Source organism: Coccinella septempunctata, chromosome 5 (genome assembly GCF_907165205.1).
Source record: "Coccinella septempunctata chromosome 5, icCocSept1.1, whole genome shotgun sequence".
Lineage (NCBI taxonomy): Eukaryota > Metazoa > Arthropoda > Insecta > Coleoptera > Coccinellidae > Coccinella > Coccinella septempunctata.
This window is the reverse complement of record NC_058193.1, coordinates 6,943,909-6,970,014: the sequence shown is the minus strand read 5'-3', so window position 1 is coordinate 6,970,014 and position 26,106 is coordinate 6,943,909. Positions and strand designations below refer to the sequence as shown.

The following is a 26,106-nucleotide window of genomic DNA, read 5'->3' as shown; positions in this document are numbered from 1 at the left end:
ACAAACGAATAAGCATAAATATGCTTTGCATTTTTTAACTCCACGATGACGAGTCATGGTGAAGAAAAACGGACCGCCAAAGTCAACTCCAACATTGCTAAAAGGCTTTGCTTGAAGTATTCTAAAGGAGGGTAATGCACCCATAGGGGGTTGAAAAGGTTTTGGTTTCATTTTCCAACAACGAAAGCATTTAGGTACTTAGAATTGAATTTATAGCTCGTTTTGGCGATAAAATCCAAAATTGTTGAGAAATGAGAAATTGTGTTGTCCGACAACCTGAGTGTAAATATTTCTGATGGAAATGATTGATAATCGAAGTGGCGAGTCTGCTATTGCGAGGCAATAGAATGGGGCATTTCTGGTCATGTGATAATGACGAATATTTTAGTCTACCGCCAACACGAAGAAGGTTGTTTGAATCGAGGAAAACATTCAATTTTCGCAGAGGCTTTGAATATTCTCCTGACTTCAATTCAGTGCAAAAATGAACTTGCTGCGTTCTTCGGACCAACGGAATCAACGCCTCGTAAAGTTCGAATGAAAGGAGGGATCCAACCCTTTTCGTGAGCGGATTGCGCACATTGAATGAAAAACGGAGCAAATAAGCCATCATTCGTTGGAGTGACGAAAGAGAAGAAGATGTAACTATTTAGAAAATCATCTATAAAATGGTCATTGTATGTTTTCGTTCTTCTTCAGGAGGTAATGAACAATTAGACAAAATTGAGTTTTCGTCTGAATCAATGGGAAATCGCAAGATTTCGGAACCTTGAAACCAATTATGATCCCGGGATAATTCAGGATACCGCGAGAAGCAACATCCGCAGCGTTATAACGAGATGCTACATAAAACCAATTTTCAGAGGGTATTCTCTCCTGAATATAAGACACTCGATTAGCGACGAAAGTTTTGAATCGTTGTGGAGGATTTTTGATCCACCGCAATACAATTTGTGAATCACACCAAGCTCGAACATGGACGAAATTAATCTTATCGCGAAATGATTTCAGTGAAAAGCGTAAAAGTTTTGACAATAGAACAGCTTCGCTTAAGTCCAGTCTAGGAATAGTTATTTTCTTAAGAGGTGCTACTTTGGATTTACCACAAAGAAATTGTGTCCAATATTCACGGTCAGCATTTAAGTATCGCACATACAAAACACAAGCATAGCCTTTCTCGATCGCGTCGCAAAAGCCGTGTAGTTCATATTTAGACGAACCAGGAGTAGAGAGTATTCGAGTAATTTTCAAATTTGATAGGCAATGTAGGTCTGTTGAAAATTGATTTCAAATTCTAACAATTTACTGACAAGGAATTTCATCCCAACCTATCTTTTGAGCCCAGAGTCGTTGAATCAAATATTTAGCGAGGAACGCTGGCGTCAAAAAACCGAGTGGATCATAAATCCGCGCTAAAGTCGATAGCATTGTTCTTTTCGTGCAAGGTCGTTCAGAGGGTGAATTGAAAGAAAAATAAAAACAATCTGTCTTGGGGTTCCAATTTAAACCCAGAACCTTGTAAGAGGTAGACTCCTGATCGGAATCGAATGACAATGAAGTCGAAGAGAGGTGCGACTGAGGCAAATCAACAAGTAACCGCGGTTCATTACTGGACGATTTTCGGAGTTCGAAAGCCCCACGACTCATCAGGGCGATAAGTTCTTTAATCAATGACTGGGCTTCTTCAAAAGTGGAAGCACAGCCAATAAAATCATCGACATATGAAGAGTGCTGGATGATTTCGGACGCTAATGGACGCTAATGGAAAACAGTGTCCTTCATCAGCGGCTAATTGTTTCAAAACGCGGAGCGCTAAAAACGGCGAAGAAGAGACACCATAAGCAACCGTTATCAGTGAATAATCGCGAACAATTTCAGATGGCGAGAATCGCCATAATATTCGTTGATACTTTCTGTCAGAAGGATTCCTCAAAATCATCCTATACATACTTCTGATATCCGAACATAGGTACTACGAAATTATGAAGCCTGAAATGCAACAAAAGGGTAGCAACGTCCTTTTGCAATTTAGGTCCGGTATAACGACAATCACTTAGAGATTTATGACCTGGCAATTTCGCGGAAGCATTGAATACGACCCTCAATTTAGTAGTTTCACTAGACGGTTCAAGGACGCAATGGTAAGGTATGTAATAAGCATCATCAAAAACTTCTTTCACTGGTACAAGTTCCATATGATTCTGCTCTAAATATTCACGCATGAATTCCACATACTGAGAGTAAAGTTTCGGATTCTTCAACTAACGCCTTTCTAACGAAAGAAATTGAGAGGAGATAGAAGGAGTAGCAACCTCAACGTTTTCCATTAACACATATCCAAATATCGTATTTAAAGCGTCAGGCTCATTATCGTTGCCAGTGATTTTTCCATTCAAAATGACTCTAGAGAATAGATCAGCGTCTATAAGAACGTCGATGTTACCCGGTTTGTGAAAATCATGATCAGCCAACGGAATATTTTTTATGTGAGACCATGATTCCGTAGAAATTTGACGAGTCGGTAAACTGTCACATATTTTATTGAGAATGATTGCATCAGTGTGAAGAGTAGGATGCTCACTACTTAATAGTTTGATTGAAATAACTACTCTACCGTTACTGTAACAAGATTTCATCTGATTCAACCCCCGAATCTCAACAGCAAAATTATTTCTTGTTAAGCCTAAACGATTGACTGCTTTGCTTGTAATGAATGAAGTCATTCTTCCCGAATCTAACAGACAACGAAAATTTTGAAAACTACCCCGCGAATCTAGTATGCCTATCCAAGCAGTAGTATAGATAGTAGTAGTATAGATAGTATAGATAGAAGCACATATTTCGATTTCGCTTGGTCCTGTGTCCCCAGGAGGCACGAAGTGCTCGCTGATAAGGCCGATAATGAGGGGTTCAACTGTCGATGTGTCGGGCTGGAATTGTTGACTATAAAAGAACTATCAGCGGTTTCAACATGAGAAGATTTATCTACATGGAGTAGGGTGAGATGAGTTTTCGATGAGCATTTTTTATATTTATACGTGGACGGTCACGAACGAACATCATGGGATGAATTCAAGCAATTGAAACAAAGATCCGACGATTTGCAAAAGTTATATTTATCAGCGTGTGACTTCGTTTTGAACAAGTTGCATCGATAAATAGTATGGTTTTCTTTGCAGAATAAACACTTTACAGGCGAGGAATTGGTATGAAAAGCAGTGGTACGGTTATTCTTAGCATTATTATTAGGTAAGATTTCTCAGATTTTTTATGAGGATCGTAGGAAAATTGTTTGTTTGTATTGAAGCTTGGAAAAAACTAAGAGTGTCCAATGTGGCGCAATGACGATCTAAAAATTTCATTAATTCATCAAATGTCGGTATATCCGATGAACCGTGTTCTATTTCGAATCTGGTTATTATTGAAATATCTAAAAGTTTAAAAAGCATCATGAAAAGCAGAAAATCCCAACTTTCGGTTAAAAGATTCATTTTTTTTAAAGCAGGTATATTTTCTGAATATGTATCTATAAATTTTCTCAAACTTTTAATATTTTCTGAATTAACCTTAGGCGCGCTATCCAATTCATCCAATTCATTCACAAGAGCTTGTGCACGTAAACGAATATTAGAGAATCTGTAGAGGCATAATATAATTGTGACAGTTTTGTGGTCGAAACATAGATATATATACCTTGGTGATCTGAAACCAAGTCAACTGTTAAGGAAATTGAAAACTCTAGCAGGTACTGATATATCAGAAAGAGTAATAAAAACCTTGTGGTTGGAAAATCTACCAATCAATATAAAAAATGTAGTGATCACAAGTGAAGAAGGTGTTAATCGTCTTGCAATCATGGCTGATAAAATTTATGAGTTAAACCCACCAAATGAATTGTATGGTATTAAAGGTTCAGGTTCCAATGCAACTAAAAGTACTTCCAATGAACTTGAAGAATTGAGAACAGAAGTAGCGGAACTTACTAAAGCTATCAAACAGTTCAGTATAAGTTATGAAAAAAGACCTACTAGGCGAAGTCTAACCCCTGGGAGAGGCCGAGATAGATCGAAATCAAGACAAAAATTCAATCCAGAAGGAAAATACTGTTATTTTCACTACAGATATGGTAAAAAATGCCGCCCTGAAAAATGTACTGGTCCTTGTGCTTGGAAAAAGCCGGAAAACTCCAGTCAGTAGTGGAAAGTGCAGCAACATCTACTACTGATTCAGTTACTTGCTGCAACTCTCGTTTATTCATGTTAGACAGGAACACGGGTTTGCAATTTTTAGTGGACAGCGGTGCTGACGTATCAATTATTCCATATGGTCAGAAAACTTCAGCACAGGTAAATTCGAACAATGACTTCATCTTGTATGCTGCTAATGGTACTCGGATACCCACCTATGGCATCATAATTATGGAAATCGATTTAGGTCTAAGGCGTGCATTTAGATGGCCTTTCATCATCGCCAAAACCTCAAGAGGCATTCTGGGTGCTGACTTTTTGAAAAAATTCAACCTACTCGTCGATCTGAAGAGACAACAGTTGGTGGATGGCGACACTAAGCTTTGCAGAAAAGGTGAATTGGCGTCCATCACATCAGAAGATGTAGTGAGTACTTTAGTCAGTGAAAAACTTGATAAATTCAGTGTACTATTGAACAATTATTCTGAGTTAACTCGACCAAATTTTCTGCCTAGTAATGTTAAGCACAATGTTAAACACCATATCGTTACAACAGGACAGCCAGTATTTTCGAAACCTAGACGTCTTGATAACCAAAAATTGACTATAGCTAAGAAAGAATTTCAGTTTATGTTGGACAATGGTATTATTCAACCATCAAAGTCACAATGGGCTAGTCCTTTACATTTAGTCAAGAAGAAAGACGGTTCCTGGCGTCCATGTGGAGACTATAGGCGATTGAACGAAAGAACTCTTCCCGATCGATATCCTATTCCTCGAATCGAAGATTTCAATCATATATTGGGTAAAAAACAATTTTTTTCAAAAATTGACCTTCATAAGGCTTATTTCCATATACCAATAGCCGAAGAAGATAGACATAAAACCGCCATTACAACTCCATTCGGGTTATTTGAATTTATAGCTATGCCATTCGGACTACGAAATGCCCCTTCAACATTTCAACGGTTTATTCATGAAGTTTTGGAAGGTTTAGAATTTGTATTTTCTTATATTGATGATATACTTATAGCGTCTACCTCTGAAGAAGAACATAGGTATTCTACATTTAAAATTGGTTTTAGATAGACTTTTGAAATACGGTCTTAGGATCAATGTTGCAAAATCACAATTTGGTGTCCACGCAATTGAATTTTTGGGATATTTTATTACTCCAGAAGGATCAAAACCACTGCCAGATAAAGTACATACTATTGTTGACTTGCAACGACCAAAAACAATTCATGAGTTGCGACAGTTTTTAGGCATAATAAATTTTTATAGACCTTTCATTAAAAATGCAGCTCACACCCAAGCAGGCTTGAATGAACTACTGAAGGGTGCGCGTAAAAAAGATAATAGACCGATTATCTGGACACCGAAATTAGAAGAAGATTTCGAAAAATGCAAAGCGGATCTAGCTAATGCAGCATTACTTACTATTCCTGATCCAGAATTGCCGATAGCATTATTTACTGATGCATCAGATTGTGCAGTAGGCGCAGCTTTGCAGCAGTATGACGGATCAGAGTGGAAACCCTTAGCGTTTTTTTCAAAAAAATTAAATTCAGCGCAGAAGGTTTATAGTACATACGATCGTGAACTGTTAGGTGTGTATTTGGCAGTCAAATATTTCAAACATTTACTTCAAGGTAGAGAATTTGTCATATATACAGACCATAAACCCCTGACTTATGCCTTCCGACAAAAAAATGAAAAGGCAAATTTTAGGCAATTACGGCAGCTCCAATACATATCAGAGTTTACCACTGATATTCAACATATCAGCGGCAACGCTAACGTCGTTGCAGATGCGTTGTCCCGAATTGATAGCATCGAAGCTATTGATTTTAAAAGAATTGCAGAGGCACAAAAGACTGACACTGAATTGGCAGAACTTAAGGAGAGCAATACTGCTCTGCAACTGAAACAACACCAGCTTCAATCCGGGATAGTTTTATGGTGCGATACTTCAACGGATCGTATTAGACCATACATTCCCAAAAAATTTCGGAAATCAGTTTTTGAACACGTTCATGGTTGTGCTCATCAAGGGGTGAAAGCAACTGTAAAAAACATGTCTGCCAGATATGTTTGGCCTGGAATCAAAGGAGATGTTAAGAATTGGACGCGATCATGCATAAATTGCCAAAAAAATAAAATTTCGAAGCATACAAAATCTGAGATATCCAAATTCTCTGATCCAGATGAACGTTTTTCTATAATTCATATAGATCTTGTTGGTCCTTTACCTGTTTCAGATGGTAAAAAATACATTTTAACTTGTATAGACCGATTTACTAATTGGGTTGAGGCAATTCCCTTAGGAGACATATCTGCAGAAACAGTTGCTCGTGCTTTCTATCAAAATTGGATTACTAGGTTTGGAACACCATCCTGTGTCATAACCGATCGAGGAAGTCAATTCACATCCTCACTTTTTCATCACCTCACTTCCTTTTGTGGAGTGAAACTCTGTCATACCACTGCTTATCACCCACAATGCAATGGAAAAATTGAACGACAACACCGTACAATGAAAGCAGCCATACGGGCGCATAATTCCACCAAATGGACCGATACACTGCCAACAGTGTTGCTAGGTATTCGAGCTTCTTTGAAAGCAGATTCCAACTTCATTACAGCACAGATGGTCTACGGGACGTCAATACGAATGCCAGGTGAATTCTTTGAAAATTCCAAAACAAAAGTAGACTCGGAAACGTTTGTGACAGATTTACAAAAGAAAATGCGTACATTAAGACCGTGTAGCATTCAACAAAAGACTAAGGCACGTATTTTTGTTCATAAAGATTTGTCCGTATGCTCCCATGTTTTTGTTGAAATAGATAGGGTTAAAAAGCCTCTCGAGCCTGTTTATGAAGGTCCATTTTTGGTGATCGAACGTACGGACAAATATTTCAAAATTCAAATGAAAGATAAACAAGATACTATTTCAATCGACAGACTTAAGCCAGCATATTTAATGACAGATGATACGGACGTCACTACTGAATCAGACAGTCATTTACATCCTGATATTTCTAAAGATTTTGCTAGATTTCCGTCAATATCATTTAAGACTACGCGAAGTGGACGACATGTACATTTTCCGGCTCGTTATAGTGATATGGTGTCTACAAAAAGTATATAAGCAAATGTTGTTGTAAAAAGTGTCATTTGTTCATTTATTGTAATTAGCATTTTTGTATATTCGACATTAACATTAGTATCTCGTCACTTGCAATTCATTCTTTCAAATTTATTGCAGCTCCTGGGAGGGGAGTAATGTAGAGGCATAATATAATTGTGACAGTTTTGTGGTCGAAACATAGATATAGTTTTTAGTTCTATGTAAATAATTAGAATTTAAATTATCACCTATGTGTTAAAAAACAATTGATAAAAAAAATATATAAAAGTCACACTGAAGTATTGTATGTTTTCTCTGTATTTCATATTCTAATAATACAACAAATCTTTTAACTTGAGTTTCATAAGCAATAATATAATTATCAGAGGTTAATGGAAGAGTTCTCACCAAATTCAATGGAGAAGCATCCAAAGAGCTCATTAAATAATTAAATTTTTCGATTGCACTGAGAGACATATTATTATGGACGAGTGCATAAAATAAATCTATAAAACTAGGAAATGATTTGTAATCTCCATGAAGTTTAACTAATTCAAGTTTGGGGAATAAATTGTTGCATTCATTCCATACACACAAATCGCACCAACAAACTCGAAATTCAAACAATAATCATTATTTTATATTCAACTATTGAATAAGCAAAATTTGAGCATACTCAACCAAATGAAGCACCGAGATAAATTAGGAAAATAAGCCAGGAAATGGACACTATATCTGCTCACTAGATAATACAAGCCAAATCTTATCTGAATTTTCATTTTTCTCAATTAACATGTTTTCTAAACTTCGCGACCACCCGATTTCAATTAAAGAATTCTTTAGTAGCCTTCGATGCGGCCGCGCACGAGGTGTTCGAATGCCGATCAGTAACGTCACATTGAATGGAAGGATTATAATGTTGCCACCAACATGTGTGATTTTTATTTGAGGGGACATTTGAAAGGGCAATTTTATCGACATGAACCCCGTACTTTAGAAGACTTTAAAGCAGCGATCACTGAAGATATAATGGAACGAGTGTGTGGAGCTTCCTGTACATAATAAAAAATTGCCTCAGGGAAGAAGGACGTCACCTTCCTGACATCATTTTCTCTACGTAAAGTGAATCTCGTAAACCTACAACTATGTAACTTCATTTGACCCTAATAGCACAAAGTAGTCCTATGGACATCCATAGGACGTCCTCTTCGGACATTACGGACATCCATGGGACGTCCATTTCTGGTACAATGGACGTTCTATGGACATCCGAGGGACGTACAAATGTCACAACTTTGAACCGAATTCGGACGTCCATCGCGGACGTCCAATGGACATCCCGTTGGGACCATCATTAGCTATCTCAACGGTACAAAAATTTACCCCGACGTTGGCTCTCCTATCTATTAGAATTTTAATGTCCTAGAACCCAATGTCTTACACTCAGACGCAGATGGTATTATCTGTGTTGTTCCCATTTCCATCCATACTTACTAGAAAGTTTTTACACTTGGCCCGGATTCGAACTCGCGAGTACGTGGGGACATCGTATTACTGAGCCTTCGCTGCAACCGTTCTAGCTACCGAGACTATACGATATACCTACTTGTAGGAACATATTCATTATATTGTTAAATGATTTATGGAATGGTAGTCGATCAATACAGAAATACCATATAATAAGAACTAAAGTCTTAAAACTCAAACATTATTTTTTTATTATATTTATTATTTTATAATAGTAATTACTCAAGTATTTAGTCTTCGTTCATCATAACGTTATACAAAATATAATATTTATAAGATATTCATATACTACAAAGCGGAAAAGAAGGAGTTTAGTGAAAAATAATATTAAATTTTGGTGTTCATTGATATACATGTATGTATTATTTGGTCCATATTACGGACTCCTAGTGAATATCCGGTAAGGACATTCAAAAGATGTCCCTACCGGATATCCACTAGGTGTCCGTGATGGACGTTATACGGACCATGTAACTTATACATGTTATTTGGTCCATTTTACGTCCCTTACGGACTCTTAGTGAATATCCACTATGGACATTCAAAAGATGTCCCTACCGGATATCCAATAGGTGTCCGTCATGGACGTTATACGGACCATGTAATATATACATGTTATTTGGTCCATATTACGTCCATTACGGACTCCTAGTGAATATCCGGTATGGACATTCAAAAGATGTCCCTACCGGATATCCAATAGGTGTCCGTCATGGACGTTATACGGACCATGTAATATATACATGTTATTTGGTCCATATTACGTCCATTTCGGACTCCTAGTGAATATCCGGTATGGACATTCAAAAGATGTTCCTACCGGATATCCAATAGGTGTCCGTCATGGACGTTATACGGACCATGTAATATATACATGTTATTTGGTCCATATTACGTCCATTACGGACTCCTAGTGAATATCCGGTGAGGACATTCGAAAGATGTCCCTACCGGATATCCACTAGGTGTTCGTGATGGACGTTATACGGACCATGTAATAAATATGTATAAATTATATGGTCCGTAATATGTTCATCACGGACACCTAATGGATATCCAGTAAGGACATATTTTTGACATTGCCTGTATTGAGTCGGTCAGGGACTATTTTGGAACTATATGATACGGACATATGTCATATAGTCCGTATTATGTCCATCACGGCACACAACGTCCAAAGGACATACAAATCAAGTCCATGGACGTTCCGACGTTAAATGGACATGAATTGTACGTCCCATGGACGTTGTGTGCTATTAGGGGAATAAATAGTATCTTCAAAATTTAATAATGTTTATTTATTTCTAAAATGTACATGTTTCTCGTGGTCACCCTGTTTATCGAGCTCAGGACTTCTATCTAGTGAAGAAGTACCAGAAACAGCCAAAATCAAGCAATTTTAGATACCCTGTATATATTTATATTCATACTGTTGATACCATTTGCAGAAAAGTTGGATGGAAATTATTCAAGAATAACGAGAAAAATGTGAGGTTTTCATAAGTCGAAGCGAAAAAACATCTTCAAACCAAACTGAAAAAAAAAGTTTTTTAAATATCTCATTTCAGGATATATCGAAATATTTCTAAATTTTACATTCGCTACCGTCTTTGCGTTTATCCAGAAAATTTATATTATTTTGTTTCGATTCTTAGTAGAGCGAGCAAGTTTCATGACTTCTTTCGAATCTTCGATTTATGTGTATTCAGCATACTGAAATACTTTTTTTAATATGTTGCAGATTTATAATTTCCAAAATAATCACAGAGAATCCATCCTTGCCAATTATATCAAAAAATATGAATATGCAAAGCAACAGTGCATGAAACAATACACAATCAATAACAAGCTTTTACAGGAGAAAAAAATGTTGCGATCTATTATAAGGGTAAGTTATACAATTATTCCTCAAGAAATGTACATATACCTTCTAATATTCCATACGACTAAAACCTGAGCCAAATAGCCCAAAAAGTTATTCTATTACCGCAGTACGTTATTAGCATCCTCCAGAAAAAGACCATCTAGCTTCTATGTGAAACGATCGTAAATGGGTTTGAGATCAATTTCAGATGACTGTTATTGTGGATAATATTAAAATTAACACCTCCTAAATTTATCACAATTCCAACGAGGAGCTATATGAAATATGGTGTTATGGTTATGGCATTGTCTTTATACAGGTCTTTATACAATGGTTATAGTATGGTGTTGTTTGGGAGTCATTGTTGGGTGTAGGATTCTACAGAGTAGGCAAGGCTTGGTTCGGTCTTGGTTGGGCAGGTGGCGTGTGATGATGAGGATTGAAAAATATTCCTAATGGATATTTCAATAATTTCGAATTGACTCCAAATTATATATGAATTATCTGTGAAGGACACTTCAGTGACGGACGATAGCTGTCGTTATGACTGTACGACACAAGAAAGCATTCAACACATCACCGGGGGATGATTCACAAGCTCTATTGGGATAGCACGGTTCTCATAGATCCGAAAATATTGACACAATAGACCTGACCTCATATTGATGAATAAAGATGATAATAGAGCACTTTTCATCGACGCGGCGATTCCAAATGATAACAACCTACAAGATAGGCACATCGAAAAAATTTCATAATACAGATACCCAGAGAAACCAATGAGAAGACAATGGCAGTTGAAAGATATCAAGACCATTCCTATTGTCATTTCATCAACAAGCCTGATGCCAAAGAAACTCACAGAGAATCTGAAGAAACTTGAATTGAACGAAACCATCTATAGAGTCACCCAGAGCGGTGTTGCTGGGGACTGCAAGAACGGTACCTACGCAAGTTCTGGGAAATGCAGAAAATGAAAGATTACACCATCCATTTCGTGGATGCCTAAACACTTCATCATCATCTGGCAACGATCTTCGTTGCCAGATCTACCTGCATCAGTAGAATATACAAAAAATATTATTGTTTTAAGTAGTAGCGGCTAAAGGGGTAGTGATATCGAATTCATTTTTTGACCCGTCCGAACGTTTTTCCATCTCAAAGATCCAAATTCGCCGTGTGAAAGTTATTGGTGGAATACTGTGTCACTCTGTTTAATAATAAAGCGATGAAAAAAAAAACACTCATGCAAGAAATTGAATTGCCTTTCCAACAAGGTGCTGCTCGACCCTTTTTTCCTATTCAAAAATGAGAGCTGTTAGGTGTTGCTGCTAGAGGGGTAGTGATATCAAACTCATTTGAACATCCTTATTTGTCCCCCTTTCAATAAAATTTGACCTATCTGAGCGTTTTTTCGTTATTCTATTTCAAAGCTCAAAACTCGGGATGGAAAGTTATGGATAGCCCACCCTTTATAATATACTCCATACACAACATTTCGCTTTACTCTGTACCGTAGATTCGGGTGACTTGGGAAAGTTATGGATGGCTCACCCTGTATAATAAATTAATGAATAATTTCACATAAATTTATCAACGTCAAGTATTTATGAATTTCTATTTTATAGAATTCCAGTGACCGTGATAAACCAATGTCAAGTACCCCAATACGGAAGAATGTACAATTTCAAAACACTTCAATATCTACCATAACCCCTGAGAAACCGTTCAAGATTAGTACTAGTACTGACAACAGAAGCTATCCTTCATTTTTCACACCAATGAAGACAGTTCCAGGGTTTGCACAGAGATTGTCTGCTTCGAAAATGAACAATCAGGTAAATGAACAAAAATAGCAGTAATTATTGAAACTTGAGCTGATAATGTTGAATGAATATGATTGTAGATGTGAAAATACGTCTGATTTCTTAGTGCACGTACCTAATACGTATGCATGACTTCGTCACTGTTATGTTTCAATAGTGAACTAATAAAACGTGAAATTATGTTCTGTAAATTCGTTATATTGAGGCCCGGTTTTGCAGTTCAAATTCGTGCTTCTTTGAACTATTAACCAATTTAAAAAATTTTTGGTAGGTAAGTGATCTGATTGAAATTTGGATCAAATAAATAATAGACTTCTCTAACACATTCTAGGAGAAGATTTACGGACTGCTAATTTCTAAAACTATAATAGGCATCTGTTACTTTCAAATAATCACTAAAACACGAAAATTGTGCCACAAAAATAATCTAAATGACATCTTCAAATCAAGAAATGACTGCCAGATGAAGAAGCCTTTACTGAACGAGCCGCCAGACATTTCGCCGCCTCGGCAAAATAAAATTTCGCCGCCCCCGCAAAATGATATTTTGCCAGTTGCCACCGCAGAACACAAATAATTTGTTGCCACCTTGCTGTGTCTATATTGAGTTTAAGTAGGGGAGAGTTGGATAAAATGGGATAGCTAACGTTATATAACCTATAACTCCCTAAACAAGCTATCGATAACTGCAACTTCTGCACAATAACTTCTCTGGTGTCTTCTCTATATATCAAATATGGAGCATTCCTTCATTGTTTGATGATTATATAAAAAAAGTAATATCTATATTAATAAAAGAGGATCTATGGTTTACTTCAAAATGCTTTATTGTTCAAACGATCGCAACAAATTGCACAATTATTTTTTTGTTTTGTTTATTATTGTTAGGGCAAGGTTTATATAAGAAAATATTCCCAAAAAAAATTGTACAGAACAGAAAAAAAGGCATTCCTTTTTCTTACGACCAATCGAGCAATCACGATGAGTTAGTTATTATTATCTACCCTAGAAATAATTTAAATGGCAAAACTAGGTTTGCCGGGTCAGCTAGTTTGTGATAAAAGGTAAAGTATCCTGTTTTGCCCTCCTAGTCGGGTGGGAGATGGGATGATGTATGAATGAAAATGATAATGATTATGAGAGTCAAACATATCTATTGAAATTGAAAACAGAACACCTTAGGAAACTCAAAAAACAAATCAAGACTTCAGCAAGTACAAAAATCGCACGAGTACGGATCAACATCATTCTCAAACCCGGCACAAGCTTCGTGAGACCAAATACGACAGTCCTGGCACATTACCGAACCGTCAGCACTCTTTGATTTAGAGTTCAATTCTGAACAATAAATGCAGGTTATAGCGGGTTTCTCTTCATCTTTTGAACTACTACAATAGTTGTTTCTTCCTCTCTTCTCTTTTGTCGACTTTTTGTTAGATATTATATTTTTTACCTTCTCTTTATTCTTGTTTATTACTGCCGATTCGTTTTTCTCGCACATTTTCCCATCCTTCTTTAGACTTGTTGACAGTGGCGGCTCGTGATCTAGTTCACTAGGGGGCTACTTCTAGAATAATAATAAAAATATGAAATTTTAAAACCAATTTTCCACAAAATTTGATGCAATTTATAATTCTTTTTAAAACATACCTTTTCTTATCTACTTGCTCGTTGTGCTTAATAATATTATTCCGGTAAGCTTAATCTAATTGAGCAGCGATATTAGTCGTAACCAGAAAAGTTAATTCTGTCGAACAATTTACATGCTTGGCAGATTGTTCATGCTTCTTAATTTTTTCATTAAGGTGCTTCAAATCTCTAAATCCTGCCCTTGCTTATACGTTATCACTTGTTATACACTTGTCTTGAGAATCGTCTTGCTTAAGAAGTTTTTGGAGTTTTATCTGCCTGGGTTAAATTTAAATCGGGAGTCGGTCTACCCGGCAGTTTAATGCGGCTTTTTTCTGCCACCGAAAGCCTCGCGAAATCAGTTTTTAAAATATTTTGAACACTATTGTTCGCCATGATTTCAAAACGTAAACAAATACGAACACACGCTAGGTTGTCTATAGGCTAGCGGGCAGCGGCTAGACTGAAGCGGATAGGGGCGACTTTTATCGTAGCCCTTTTACTCCTTAAAACGACCGACACGAAGAGTTGCGGCTCGAGCCGAATGAATGTCCGAATGCAAGAATTCGGGGCTATACGATTCATCGCCCATGCAGGGACGAACTGCTGAATTATGATTGAAATAAACAAAACTGCAGTCGCATGAAAGTTTTACATTAATAACTTATATAAATAACCGTGGAATGTAATATTTTCATTAAAGGTAAATAGCATAAAAGGATTGATTTCTTGTGATTTCTTGTATGGGGGGCTGTAGCCCTATAGCCCTCACAGACCAGCCGCCACTGCTTGTTGAACAATTCAATTCAAAATCTTTGTTGAAACCAATAGATCTCTTGGTTGGGCAAAACGGGATAGTATCCAGTTTTATCCGACTGCATGGTATTCCATTTTGTCCGACCGCGTCTTCCAAAATATTATTCAGGATTTTTACGAGAAAAAATATTTTTTTCATATCTGTAAATATCACGAAATATAGACAATTATTCGAATTTTCATATGAAATACGTTCTTTTTTTTCGTAATTTAAATCGAAAAATTCTCCATTAACTACCGGTAAAACTAAATAGTATAACTCTACCTTCACGAATTGCAGCTTGTCACACGTTACAGATTTACAATTCATTTGAATAATGAACTGCTATATTTGAAGATACATACCTAATTCACAGCGAGTTATACTACCAGTCGTCAAATGGCCCTGCTTATTTTCGAATATTGCCCGATATCCCGTTTTACCGAACTATCCTGTTTTGTCCAACTCTTCCCTACATCATTCTTTATGGAATAACGTAGAGCATGTTCAAAATGTAGATATTTAGAGATAAGTCTTTTTTATAATTTGATATGCCCGAGGATATGCCTTAGTAAATGTTGAATCTAAAAAAACGATAGCAAAAAAAAGGAATACAAAAGAGTGTTATACATCTACTAACTACGCCGACGGCGGTATTGTACGGTGAAAAATAAAGATTCAGAACTGACCTTCAATATTATTCAATTTGACATTCTAAACTCCACAGATACAGAGATAATATGAAAATCTTCAACAGTCTCAATTCGTATAAACACGATATCACAGAAAACACCCCTTGATTTACTTTATGCACGATATACTATTGTAAAGGGTTGATAGTTACTCTTGCTCCTCAAGTATTTTAAATCTCTTCCAGAAATCAACATTTCGAATTCGGATTGGCTAACAGAAAGTAAAAATTCTTTCTGAATTATCCTGGAAGCCGTCCCGAATCTCAAAAACTATACAGTCCGTGACGTTCATCAAAGAAACCGACTGGCTAGAGAGCAATAACTCAAGAAAAGGGACAGTGCGTGACGGCTGCGGTGGAGATATTGACTTTGATAGTTATTTATGAGTAGAATGCGGCATCTTTGATCGTTTTCCATCTGGCGGTATTCCCCTTGTTTTCTGTTCGAAATGCGTTTTCATTCGGTACTTCGACAATATTTGTAAATTGTTTGGCGACCGAGCGCAAAAAGCCGCCTTTTCGATTTCACTTTAATAATTAATAATGTTCGTTTTTCGATATTGAAGAAAAAAATTTTTGTGTGAAAAAATTGGTATCGTTTTATCAACTGATTTGCCGCCCCCAGAATGTGCCGCCTCGGCAGGGTGCCCGGTTTGCCGGAGCTGACGGCGGCCCTGAAAACGTTCGCGAATCTCTATTTCTATTGGAGCAGGAATGAATTGTCATATTTGGGCCCGTTATATAGACGAAAGAAAAATAGTGAATTTTAATATATCTCAACGTTTTCTCTTTATTGACAACAACTCTGTTTGCCCGATAGCTCAGTAAATGGCTGGGAAAAGCGGACTGTATTTCTTGCGGTTTGAAGCTAGAGCGAAAGCGAAATATATATGAAAAAATTCAAAAGGGAATAAAATGCGGTCAACAGAGATGACTTACCAAACAGCGAACTGCGAACTCTTGGAGCTCTGCTTCAAATCCCAGCTCTTCACAGGGACCCTTGGCTGCGGGAAATCTGCTCCAATTTTGGTTTTATGCGGTGTTGAAAACACAAACTAAATGCGTAAACGAAAATCGCAAAGCGAACAATAATGCGGGAAATCAAAGCGAATAATAATGCGGAATTTCAAAGCGAACAAAAGCGAGTGTAATGCGATCGAAAATCAAAGAATTTCGAAAACCCAAATGCACTATTCGAAGCGGAAGGCGTAGATCGAATCGAATTGAATGTTCGAAGAAACTTTATATGTCTTCGTGCGGATTATGCCTGATAATGAAAAGTCACCCATGTTGACATAGTTTGCGCAAGATTTAAATATTTAGTGATCGCCTCAGTCTCAAATTTTACTCTTACAACAAAGAGAACCGAACAACTTTATGATTATCCATACAACTGGATGAAATACGGAACTACGAACATAAATATTATATGAATATTATAACAATGAGGATGCAACATCCTCCGGCCTAAGGAGGAAATTCAAAATAAAAAAAAATTCTACCATATCTCGATTTCTTTTTTTCCGGTTGTTGAATGTACTCACAGTCTACATTTTTGTTGCTGGTTCTCCTGGTCTTCTGGTTTCTCTTCTGTATCATAATGTCCTGTTGTGTTAATAAATATGTTCCTGTTAATAAATACAATTTTTGTGGAGGACGAATTAGAAATCCTGTAGCTGTCTTCAATTTCGTCACTCGGCAGGCTCCATCCTTTCCGAAATATATTTCCTCAATTTTTCCCATAGGCCAAGAAAACTTTTTGTTTCCAACACCTTCTACCAGGATTATATCCCTAATTTTCAAAGAACATAATTTTGATTTTCCCATATGAATAAGTTCTGCTGGATATTCTTTCCTGAAACGACTACGCAAATCGTTTCTTATTCGATTAATATAGGTACTGAAACCTGTCGTTCAAGAATTCTCTATCCATTTGGTACAATCAAAAACCTCTTTTTCCTTTAAAGAACCTGACGAATAACCCAAAAATTTAGAAGGAGTAGAGTAGTAGAGGAACCCAATCATCCCCATCTGCCACGTATGTCGATGTTATTCTTATTATCTTCTATGTCACAAAGAATGGTATATAACTCGACATAATAAAGTTTTGGCTAGAAATATGTGGCATCTATGTAAAGCGTGTGGAGCTGAGCAAACTATACATTTTTGCTGATCGCCAGAAGAAGTTAGATAAGCTGAAGTCGTTGAAGACCTCTGTAGTGATGCCCACGGGACCAACGAGACGAGAATTTACTGTAGTCTCGGCTCGTCTCGCCGATAGGATTTGAAGTCTCGTCCCGTAGGCTGCGAGTTTTGTCTCGTCTCGAGTCTCGTTCGAGAGTCTCGTGGTCTCGTCGTTGATAATTTTTTTTAAAAGCGGAATATTTAAATCTAATGATTATAACGCATATTCTAGTTTTATCTATTGAGTAGTTTTTTCCAATTATTTGCCTTTGGAAGTATAATTATAATATTATATGAAATTTATTCATTGATTGTTGTACTTGTTTCAAGACCTATACAAGTAAATGGAGCAAAAAGTTCTGTCAATCGTTCAGTATCAGAAATCAAATATCTTTTAAATCTGGTGAATGAATCCAGTGCTTCCCGGAGAAGATTTTCAGATTTTAAGCCTCATTCGACTTATTCTGAAGTTGATGTTTCAATATCGAAGAGAAATGTCAGAATATCAAAATCGAATTTCGAATTATCTTTTATAACATTTCACACATTGAATTTTTATGAGCTCAGTTGTATTTGATTAATTCTAGTTTGCGACTCATTGTTATTTACATAAACCCCGTATCACTCATATCGGTCAGGTTATAAACGGTTTGAATAAATTGGGGAAATTTAAGGCAACTATTTGAGTACATCAAGGCGTGAAAGAAACAGAGTCTTTTAAAAAATTCCGTATACAGGGTGATTCTTAACTATTAGGATATATGGGTACCTGTACCTAATGGCTTTTCAAGGCACGTTTGGTCCTATCAATAGTTATGAATCCCACTGTATAAAATCACTGAATGCTAACTAAAAATGTTTCGTCCAAAATAATGAGAATAACGACTGTACCTAGGAAATTGTGAACAAGTAGAGAATTGTCCCACCCATTCATGCCATATCCAATACCAATTTATTGAGGGCCGACAAAGGGTTTTGCTGCAGCTGCAGAACAGCACCAGCTGCATCACTTTACGATATATTCATTTTTCCAGAGTGAAAGCAGAAATGAACGCAATATTTATGAAATATATCAAAGACCACCGGCTCGCGTTTTACATACCCTGAAAGTTTTAACCAATAAGAGTGCGTTCGTCTTGGGAAGTTCATTGCAATGAAATGAAAAATTTCTGCTCTCCTCCCCATTCTGATAAAATTTCCATACAAACAATTTTTCGTGCTTACGAAGTCTTGTATGGGAAAAAATAGGAAAAATTGATGATATGAATAAGAAACTCGGCGAATTATTTTGTATAACCTGTAATAGGATATCCGGTCTCCCCTTAAGCCCGTTTGCAACAGCCGAGAATTCTCTAGAAAATTTACTCGAGATTTCATGCGCCGTGAATTATGTACCGTTACATACGCACTTTCGGTAGAATTCTCTGTTCAGTTGCGTACTAAATAGTCTCCGCCCTTTTCTTGCGAGAATTTTGTAGAGAATTCTCCAGAGAATTCTCGGCTGTTGCAAACGGGCTTTACACAAATATAAAAGCTCTTTGAATTTCACAAAAAATGTCGATAAATATCTCACTATTTCAAATCAAAACTGAAAGGGGAAAATTTTCGAGCCGAACGAGCATCGAATTCGAACGATTCTTACCGGATTATTTCATTTTGGGGTAAATATAATTTAAAGTAGAACCCCGATTATCCTTGCCAGTCGGGACCGAGCCTTCACCGGATAATCGAAAACACGAATAATCAATAATTATTCAATCATTTATTTAGACAAAGCCATGTGTCAAACAAAGAAAAAACACGTAATACTAGATACATGTAACAAAAAATAACAGTTTTAATATTTATACATAATGTCTAAACGTACATTGAACAATGTCTATATGTCACATTGAAAAATCACTCGAAAAAATCGCTAATTTTTGTTTGTTTTTGGGCTTCGTAAATTCTACACTTTATGATCTCCTTCATTTTTCTGAGCTGAAGCACATGAATATAATCAATTCCAGGCTGATCTCCGAAATATTTGTAAAGAATCCCAGTTTTCTGGGAAAATTGGAGTTCATTTTAGTGCATTCCTCTCATTTCACATTTCCGCCTTTAAAAATATTTAATTCTCAAATATTCAGTACATTCATTCCGATAGGCATAGTAAATGTAAAAAACCGTTTATCTGTGGTTAACGTTGTTTTTCTTGCATGCCGTTGATGATTTCGACGTTTTTCTGATGTTGATATGCGATAAACCGGAGCTGACGACGTTTTTTACTGTTGTCTTCAACGTGTGGGGGGATTTGCCTATAAAAGCAAATTTTTTCCCGCGACGTTCTCTTTTGTGACTTTACTCTCTTAGCTCTTTTCTCTGCGATTCTTCTTTGATTGTGTTCACGACGAGCCGTTCAACGAATTCAAAATAAATTTTGTGTTGCGAGGGTTAGTGCTCTTGGAAATTAATTTTTAGTTTTCGTTGTGCGAGTGCCTTGAATAAAGGAGGTAAGTCCCCGTCTATACCGTTCAGTTCCTTTATTAGACCTACACCGGTGATTTCTTTGACACTGCTGTACTGTACCGCTTTCTGTTATCTTTGCCGTACTTTACCCTGTTTCGCGAGTCTGACTTTTTCCTTCGCTATCAGTCATGGTGCGTAAGCCCTTGGGGTAGAGAATAAGAGATACCGCTCGTCGTCAGTGAAATCCCGTAGTTGCGCTCAAAATAGACCTTTTCTTCGCTATCAGTCATGGAGCGTTAGCCCTTGGGGTAGCGAATAAAAGTCTCGAATAGATCCGCCCTGGTTGTGTTTCTTTCATTTCTGGAGAAATACAATTAATTACATCCCGATACCGTATAGCAAGTCATTTCACTTTGCGAGGTCATCCTTAGTATCCATTTCGTCAGTTCTGGTTGGCGCATTTTTTTTGAACAAGCGTTGATTTTTCACTGTACCCGGTATTAACTTCACAAAGTGCTCGTGATCGGATCGAATTTCGAGAATGTATGTTTGCTGATCGATTCGCTCATATTTCATACCTACACATATTTCCGTTGTTTATATAATCAGTTTCCGAAGGTGAGAATAAACTGGTACATAATTTGATTTCGACTACTTCGTTATCGCTACCACCCTAGATAACAGCGAACTCTGTCTCCGACTAGCAGCTACTCTGGTAGGTTTGCTATTCTTCCTAGTGAAAAGAATAGCTGGCGCTCGAGATAAGTTTCTCCGAGGAAACCACGTTACATATTGGATAAGTAAATTTACTGCATCCCCTGCTTCTCGATGACTTATCTTTTTGACGCAATTATTTTCATCGTCATCACTATTTTCATCAGAACTTTCTGCGAACGTCTGATTATTCAAATAATCGACATCTACAATTTGATTTCCTTTTTCTTCTTCATCACAATCTATCCATTCCTGAATTTTTTCATTGTCTACTTCCTCCAAACCTTTGATTTGGGAAGCTATAGATGTTATTTCTCCGACTGATAACTCACCTTCATTTAAGTAGTTCGATTCCGGAGTTGTCACCAGTAGATGTGTTTTACCAACGCTCCGGTAATATTTCAGTGAAGTACTTCGAGAATCGTTCGAGAAATTCTGATTTTTGACTAGAGATTCGAGTGTGGTGATTGGAACCATTTCTTCATCCCCAATATCGCTGGTATAAGTGGAATATTTGGATTATTAACGATGGCTATCTGTAAAACTTGTCAACAATTCATATCAAGAAGGATGCCGGGTGTTGTTTGTGCTGGTTTTTGTGGCAGTTCTTATCATGCCAACGGAACATGTTGTGATATCAAGAAAAGCCAGTTATCTGTTATCAATGGATTGCCCGGCGCTGGATGGAGATGCCCATCATGTAGAAATGAGTCATCGTGTTCGCGGGATTCTCGTCCGTGTCAACAGTCTCTCGGGAATCCTTCACGTGAGGATGGCGCGGCAGGCTGCGGCGATGAGGTGGAGATCGGATCCCGCCCGGGTCCGGTACAGTTTCCCGTCACTTCGATATGTGCGAGCGACATGAATGATCGAGCGGATGCTGATCGTTCTGCCCAGGAAAACTTTGCCTTCCTAATTGGCCAACTGACTAAGGAGGTAAAGGGATTAAAAAGATCCGTAAATTTTTGCTCTGACAAAATTAGCGACTTCGAAGAGAAGCTGCTTCATTTCAATGAAGCGATTGCCACAATTTCTAAATTGGAAAAAGAAAATGAAGTTTTGAGGAAGCAGGTCACCACCCTCAGTTCTAGGCTGGACGGTATGGAGCGATTCAACCGTCTGAACAATCTCGAAATACAGAACGTCCCTATTCGACACAATGAGAATCTGGTTGAGACGGTGTCAACCATTGGATCTTCCATAAATGTTCAGGTTGACCCTGATTCTATTGATTTTGTCGCTAGAGTTCCCACTAGCTTGAAGAACAAGCCAAAAAATATTGTAGTGCGGTTTATTTCCAGGTCTAAGCGCGATGATTTTCTCGCTGCATATAAGAGAAAGCGTCTTTCCGAAAATGCAACTGCTGCTGGATTATCGGTTGATGGTATAGCAGACAGACTATATATTAATGAGCATTTAACACTGTCCGATAAAATGATTTTCAAGGAAGCCCGTTCAACTGCCAAAATCAAAGGGTATAAGTACGTTTGGACCCAGAACGGAAATGTGCTTGTTCGCAAGGATGACTCATCCAAAATAATACATATTTCTTCCGAGTCTGCCTTAACGCGATTGTGATTCGACTTCTCTATTTTTGGACTTGAATGTGTTTATTTTTTTTTTTTTTTGAGAGATAGTTGTACTGATGGTGCTTACTGCATATTATCAAAACGTCCGTGGATTAAGAACTAAACTGAATGAGTTTAAGTTGAGTGCAGTTGCTAGTGATCATGACATAATTTTCATTACGGAAACGTGGCTGAATGATAACATTTATGACAGTGAGGTTGTTGATACTGGACAATATTCAATCTTCCGAAGAGATCGGTCTTCAGCACTTAGTGTGAAGAAGGACGGAGGTGGAGTTTTCGTCGCGATAAAGAGTTATCTCAAGCCGTCGTTGGTGTGTGAATTTCAGAGTGAGGCTGAGGATGTGTGGGTGAAACTCTATCTAAATAATATGAAAATTTTACTTTGTTGCGTTTACATTCCTCCAGGGAATGTGGATGCTGCTCTCTATTTTTCAACTAAACTGTTTCACATCAAACAAAAATTATCCAATCACCTTGTAATTATTGTGGGTGATTTCAATCTGTCAGATATATCTTGGGTGAAGAGTCACTCATGTGGTGGACTTGAAGCGGTCAATGTCACTCCCAGAAGTGAGGATCTTACTGATAGTTTTTCATTTCTTGAACTTGTTCAGTTTAATGCGGTACCAAATTGTAATGGAAGAGTTCTTGACTTAATTCTATGTAATAATTACCTAATTAGTAATGTTCAAAAATGTGACGTTCCCCTGATTGCTGAAGATAGATTTCATCCATCAATTGAATTCTCATTCGACATTAAGAATTTTACATGCGTAAAAAATGTTGGGGTTTTCTATGTTCATAACGACAGACGCGCAGACTATGACCTCATAAGGCACTCTCTTGATGATATTCCGTGGGAACATTTGTTGTGTAATGAAGATGTAAATATTGATGTTGATATTCTTTACGAAATTCTTTATGATGTTATCAGCTTTGTGTGCCGAAGGTCAGAAAGAATAGAAGATTTCCATCATACTTCTCCTATGAGACTATTGAATTGAATTGAACGTAAGAGGAAATTCCATAAAAAGTGGAAAATATATCATAATATATCCGATCAGCTTGAATTTAGGACTCTACGCTCTAGATGCAAATATTCAGTCAAACAAGATTTCGAAAACTATAAAGATTCAATTGAGTCTGATTTGTTGAATAATCCAAAAAAAATTCTTTGATTTTGTCTCTTCTAAGAATAAGTTTTCCACCTATCCTAACTCTATGTCGTTGAATGATGAAACCGCAACTGGAGCTCATGAAATAAGTAATCTCTTCGCTAAATTCTTCGGAAGTGTTTATGTACAATCGAACAGCAATATTGATGATGATAGCGACCGGTACAGTCAATTCAGTACATGTAATCTAAGTCATATTACTTTAGCAAGAGATGATGTGGAGGCAGCGCTCAGAGGATTGAATGTTCGGAAAGGTTCAGGGCCGGATTTAATTCCTGGTTGCTTTGTTCAAGCTTGCAGTGTACAATTATCGTATCCTTTGACAATCATTTTTAACAAATCGCTGGAAAGTGGAGTTTTCCCGAACCGATGGAAGGTAGCCTCCATTACCCCCATATTTAAATCCGGCAGTAGAGATCAGATTGAGAACTACAGACCAATTAGCAAGCTGTGTATCTTCGAGAGGATTTTCGAAACATTGATTTATCCACATTTGTTTCATTTGGTAAAAACTCAGATCATTCCTGAACAGCACGGTTTTGTTAAGGGTCGCTCAATAGAAACAAATTTGGTATCTTTCGTTGAGTATTTGCAGGAGAACCTTGATTGTGGAATTCAGGTGGACTGCATATATACTGATTTCAGCAAAGCCTTTGATAGGATAAGTACTCAAAAATTGTTTTCCAGACTGCTGGCGGTTGGGGTTTGCGGCTCGCTTCTTCGGTGGTTTGAATCATATTTACTTAATCGGTCACAGTACGTTTCTATAGAAGGTTTTAAATCCAGGTATTTCATGTCAACTTCTGGTGTTCCTCAGGGTTCCCAATTAGGTCCCCTACTCTTCGTTATTTACATTAATAACATAATAAACTGTTTTAAAACCTGTCAAATCTTACTTTTTGCTGACGATCTAAAAATATTCTTCCGAATCAGAGGTGAGCACGACTGCCGGTTTCTGCAGGATGATTTAAATGCTTTCATGCGTTTTTGTGAGACAGGGGGTCTCTACTTGAACCTAGCAAAATGTCAGGTAATTTCCTATACTAGGAATTTAAATATCTTTTCATACCAGTACATGTTGCATGATGTCATCTTGAAGCGGTCATCACACGTGAGGGATCTGGGAGTAACATTTGACTCAAAGTTGAAATTTGATATACATGTTGATTGTGTTGTCACTTCATGCAATAGAATGTTAGGATTTATACTGAGGCAGAGTAGATGCTTCTCTAACTGCAGAGCAATCATCTGTCTTTATTTTGCTTATGTTTTCAATAAATTGAACTTCGCATCTATTGTATGGAATCCATGTTATTTGGTGTATATTAATCGTCTTGAAAAGGTTCAACGTAGATTCTTGAGATTTTTAGGATTTAAGTGTAATATGAATTTGAGTCGGGGGGATCCTGAAAATTACAATAGAAGATTGCGATATTTTAATATGATCAAACTTGAGGATCGCAGATGTATTGGTGACATCATATTTCTTCGGAAATTGATAAATGGGGACCTGGAAAGTATCTTCATCACCTCCAGACTGAATATTTACGCTCCAATAAAGAGGATTAGGCAATTTGACATCTTTCACATACCGAAGAGACAAACCAATAGCGCTATGAACTCTCCTGTTCATAGAATGCTCAGTCAATGTAACAGCTTTAAAGAAGTAATTGACCCATTTTTTCTCAGCACAATTTCGGTCAAGTCAAGGCTAAAGAGTTATTTTATCACATCTTACCATTGATCGCGGTATTCTGACTTTCGGCCCACATAGATGATGTATACTGTTGTGGTGGTTTTTTCTTTTTATATTGAATACGTAATTTTAATTCTCCAGCAATTTTTTTTTTTTAAGGTACTTCTATTTTTTTTTTTATCTAAATTGTGACCATTTTTTGGGTATTTAATTACCTGTATGTGTCCTGATTAACAACAATAAACAATAAACAAAGTCATTATTATCGTCTTCAGTACCTTCTGCATCTGATATATCTTCTAAAGTCATTATTTTATAAAATGCTTTTTTAATTGTAGTCGCTTTCACTTCACTCCAAGCGCGAGCTACAAATACAAAATTGCTTCTTTGAAATTTAGAAGTTTCCAAAACTCCATAATGCCACATTCTCCCAACAGTTGAAGCATAAGATCTTTCCCAAAGATTATAGAGACTCTATAATCTTTGATCTTTCCTATAGAACCTTTCTATAGGAAAAAGACGCGTCTCTATAACGCCTTGGTCCATTGGTTAGGCAATACATGTTACATTCGGAGGAAAATATGCTGCAAATATGTTCCCATCTGCTGACTTCAGTTGTTCAACATCAGGATGCGATGGCGCAT

The 26,106-nt window shown here is 37.0% G+C and overlaps 1 protein-coding gene across 1 annotated transcript in view; it reads left to right on the top strand.

Moving 5' to 3' along the window:
• LOC123314280 (RING finger protein narya-like) overlaps positions 1 to 26,106 on the top strand; it is a 39,491-nt gene that overhangs the window by 11,983 nt on the left and 1,402 nt on the right. The window contains exons 3-4 of the mRNA XM_044899452.1: positions 10,589 to 10,735; positions 12,340 to 12,549. Coding sequence (XP_044755387.1) covers positions 10,589 to 10,735; positions 12,340 to 12,549 — 357 coding nt within the window. The remainder of the gene's footprint in view (positions 1 to 10,588; positions 10,736 to 12,339; positions 12,550 to 26,106) is intronic.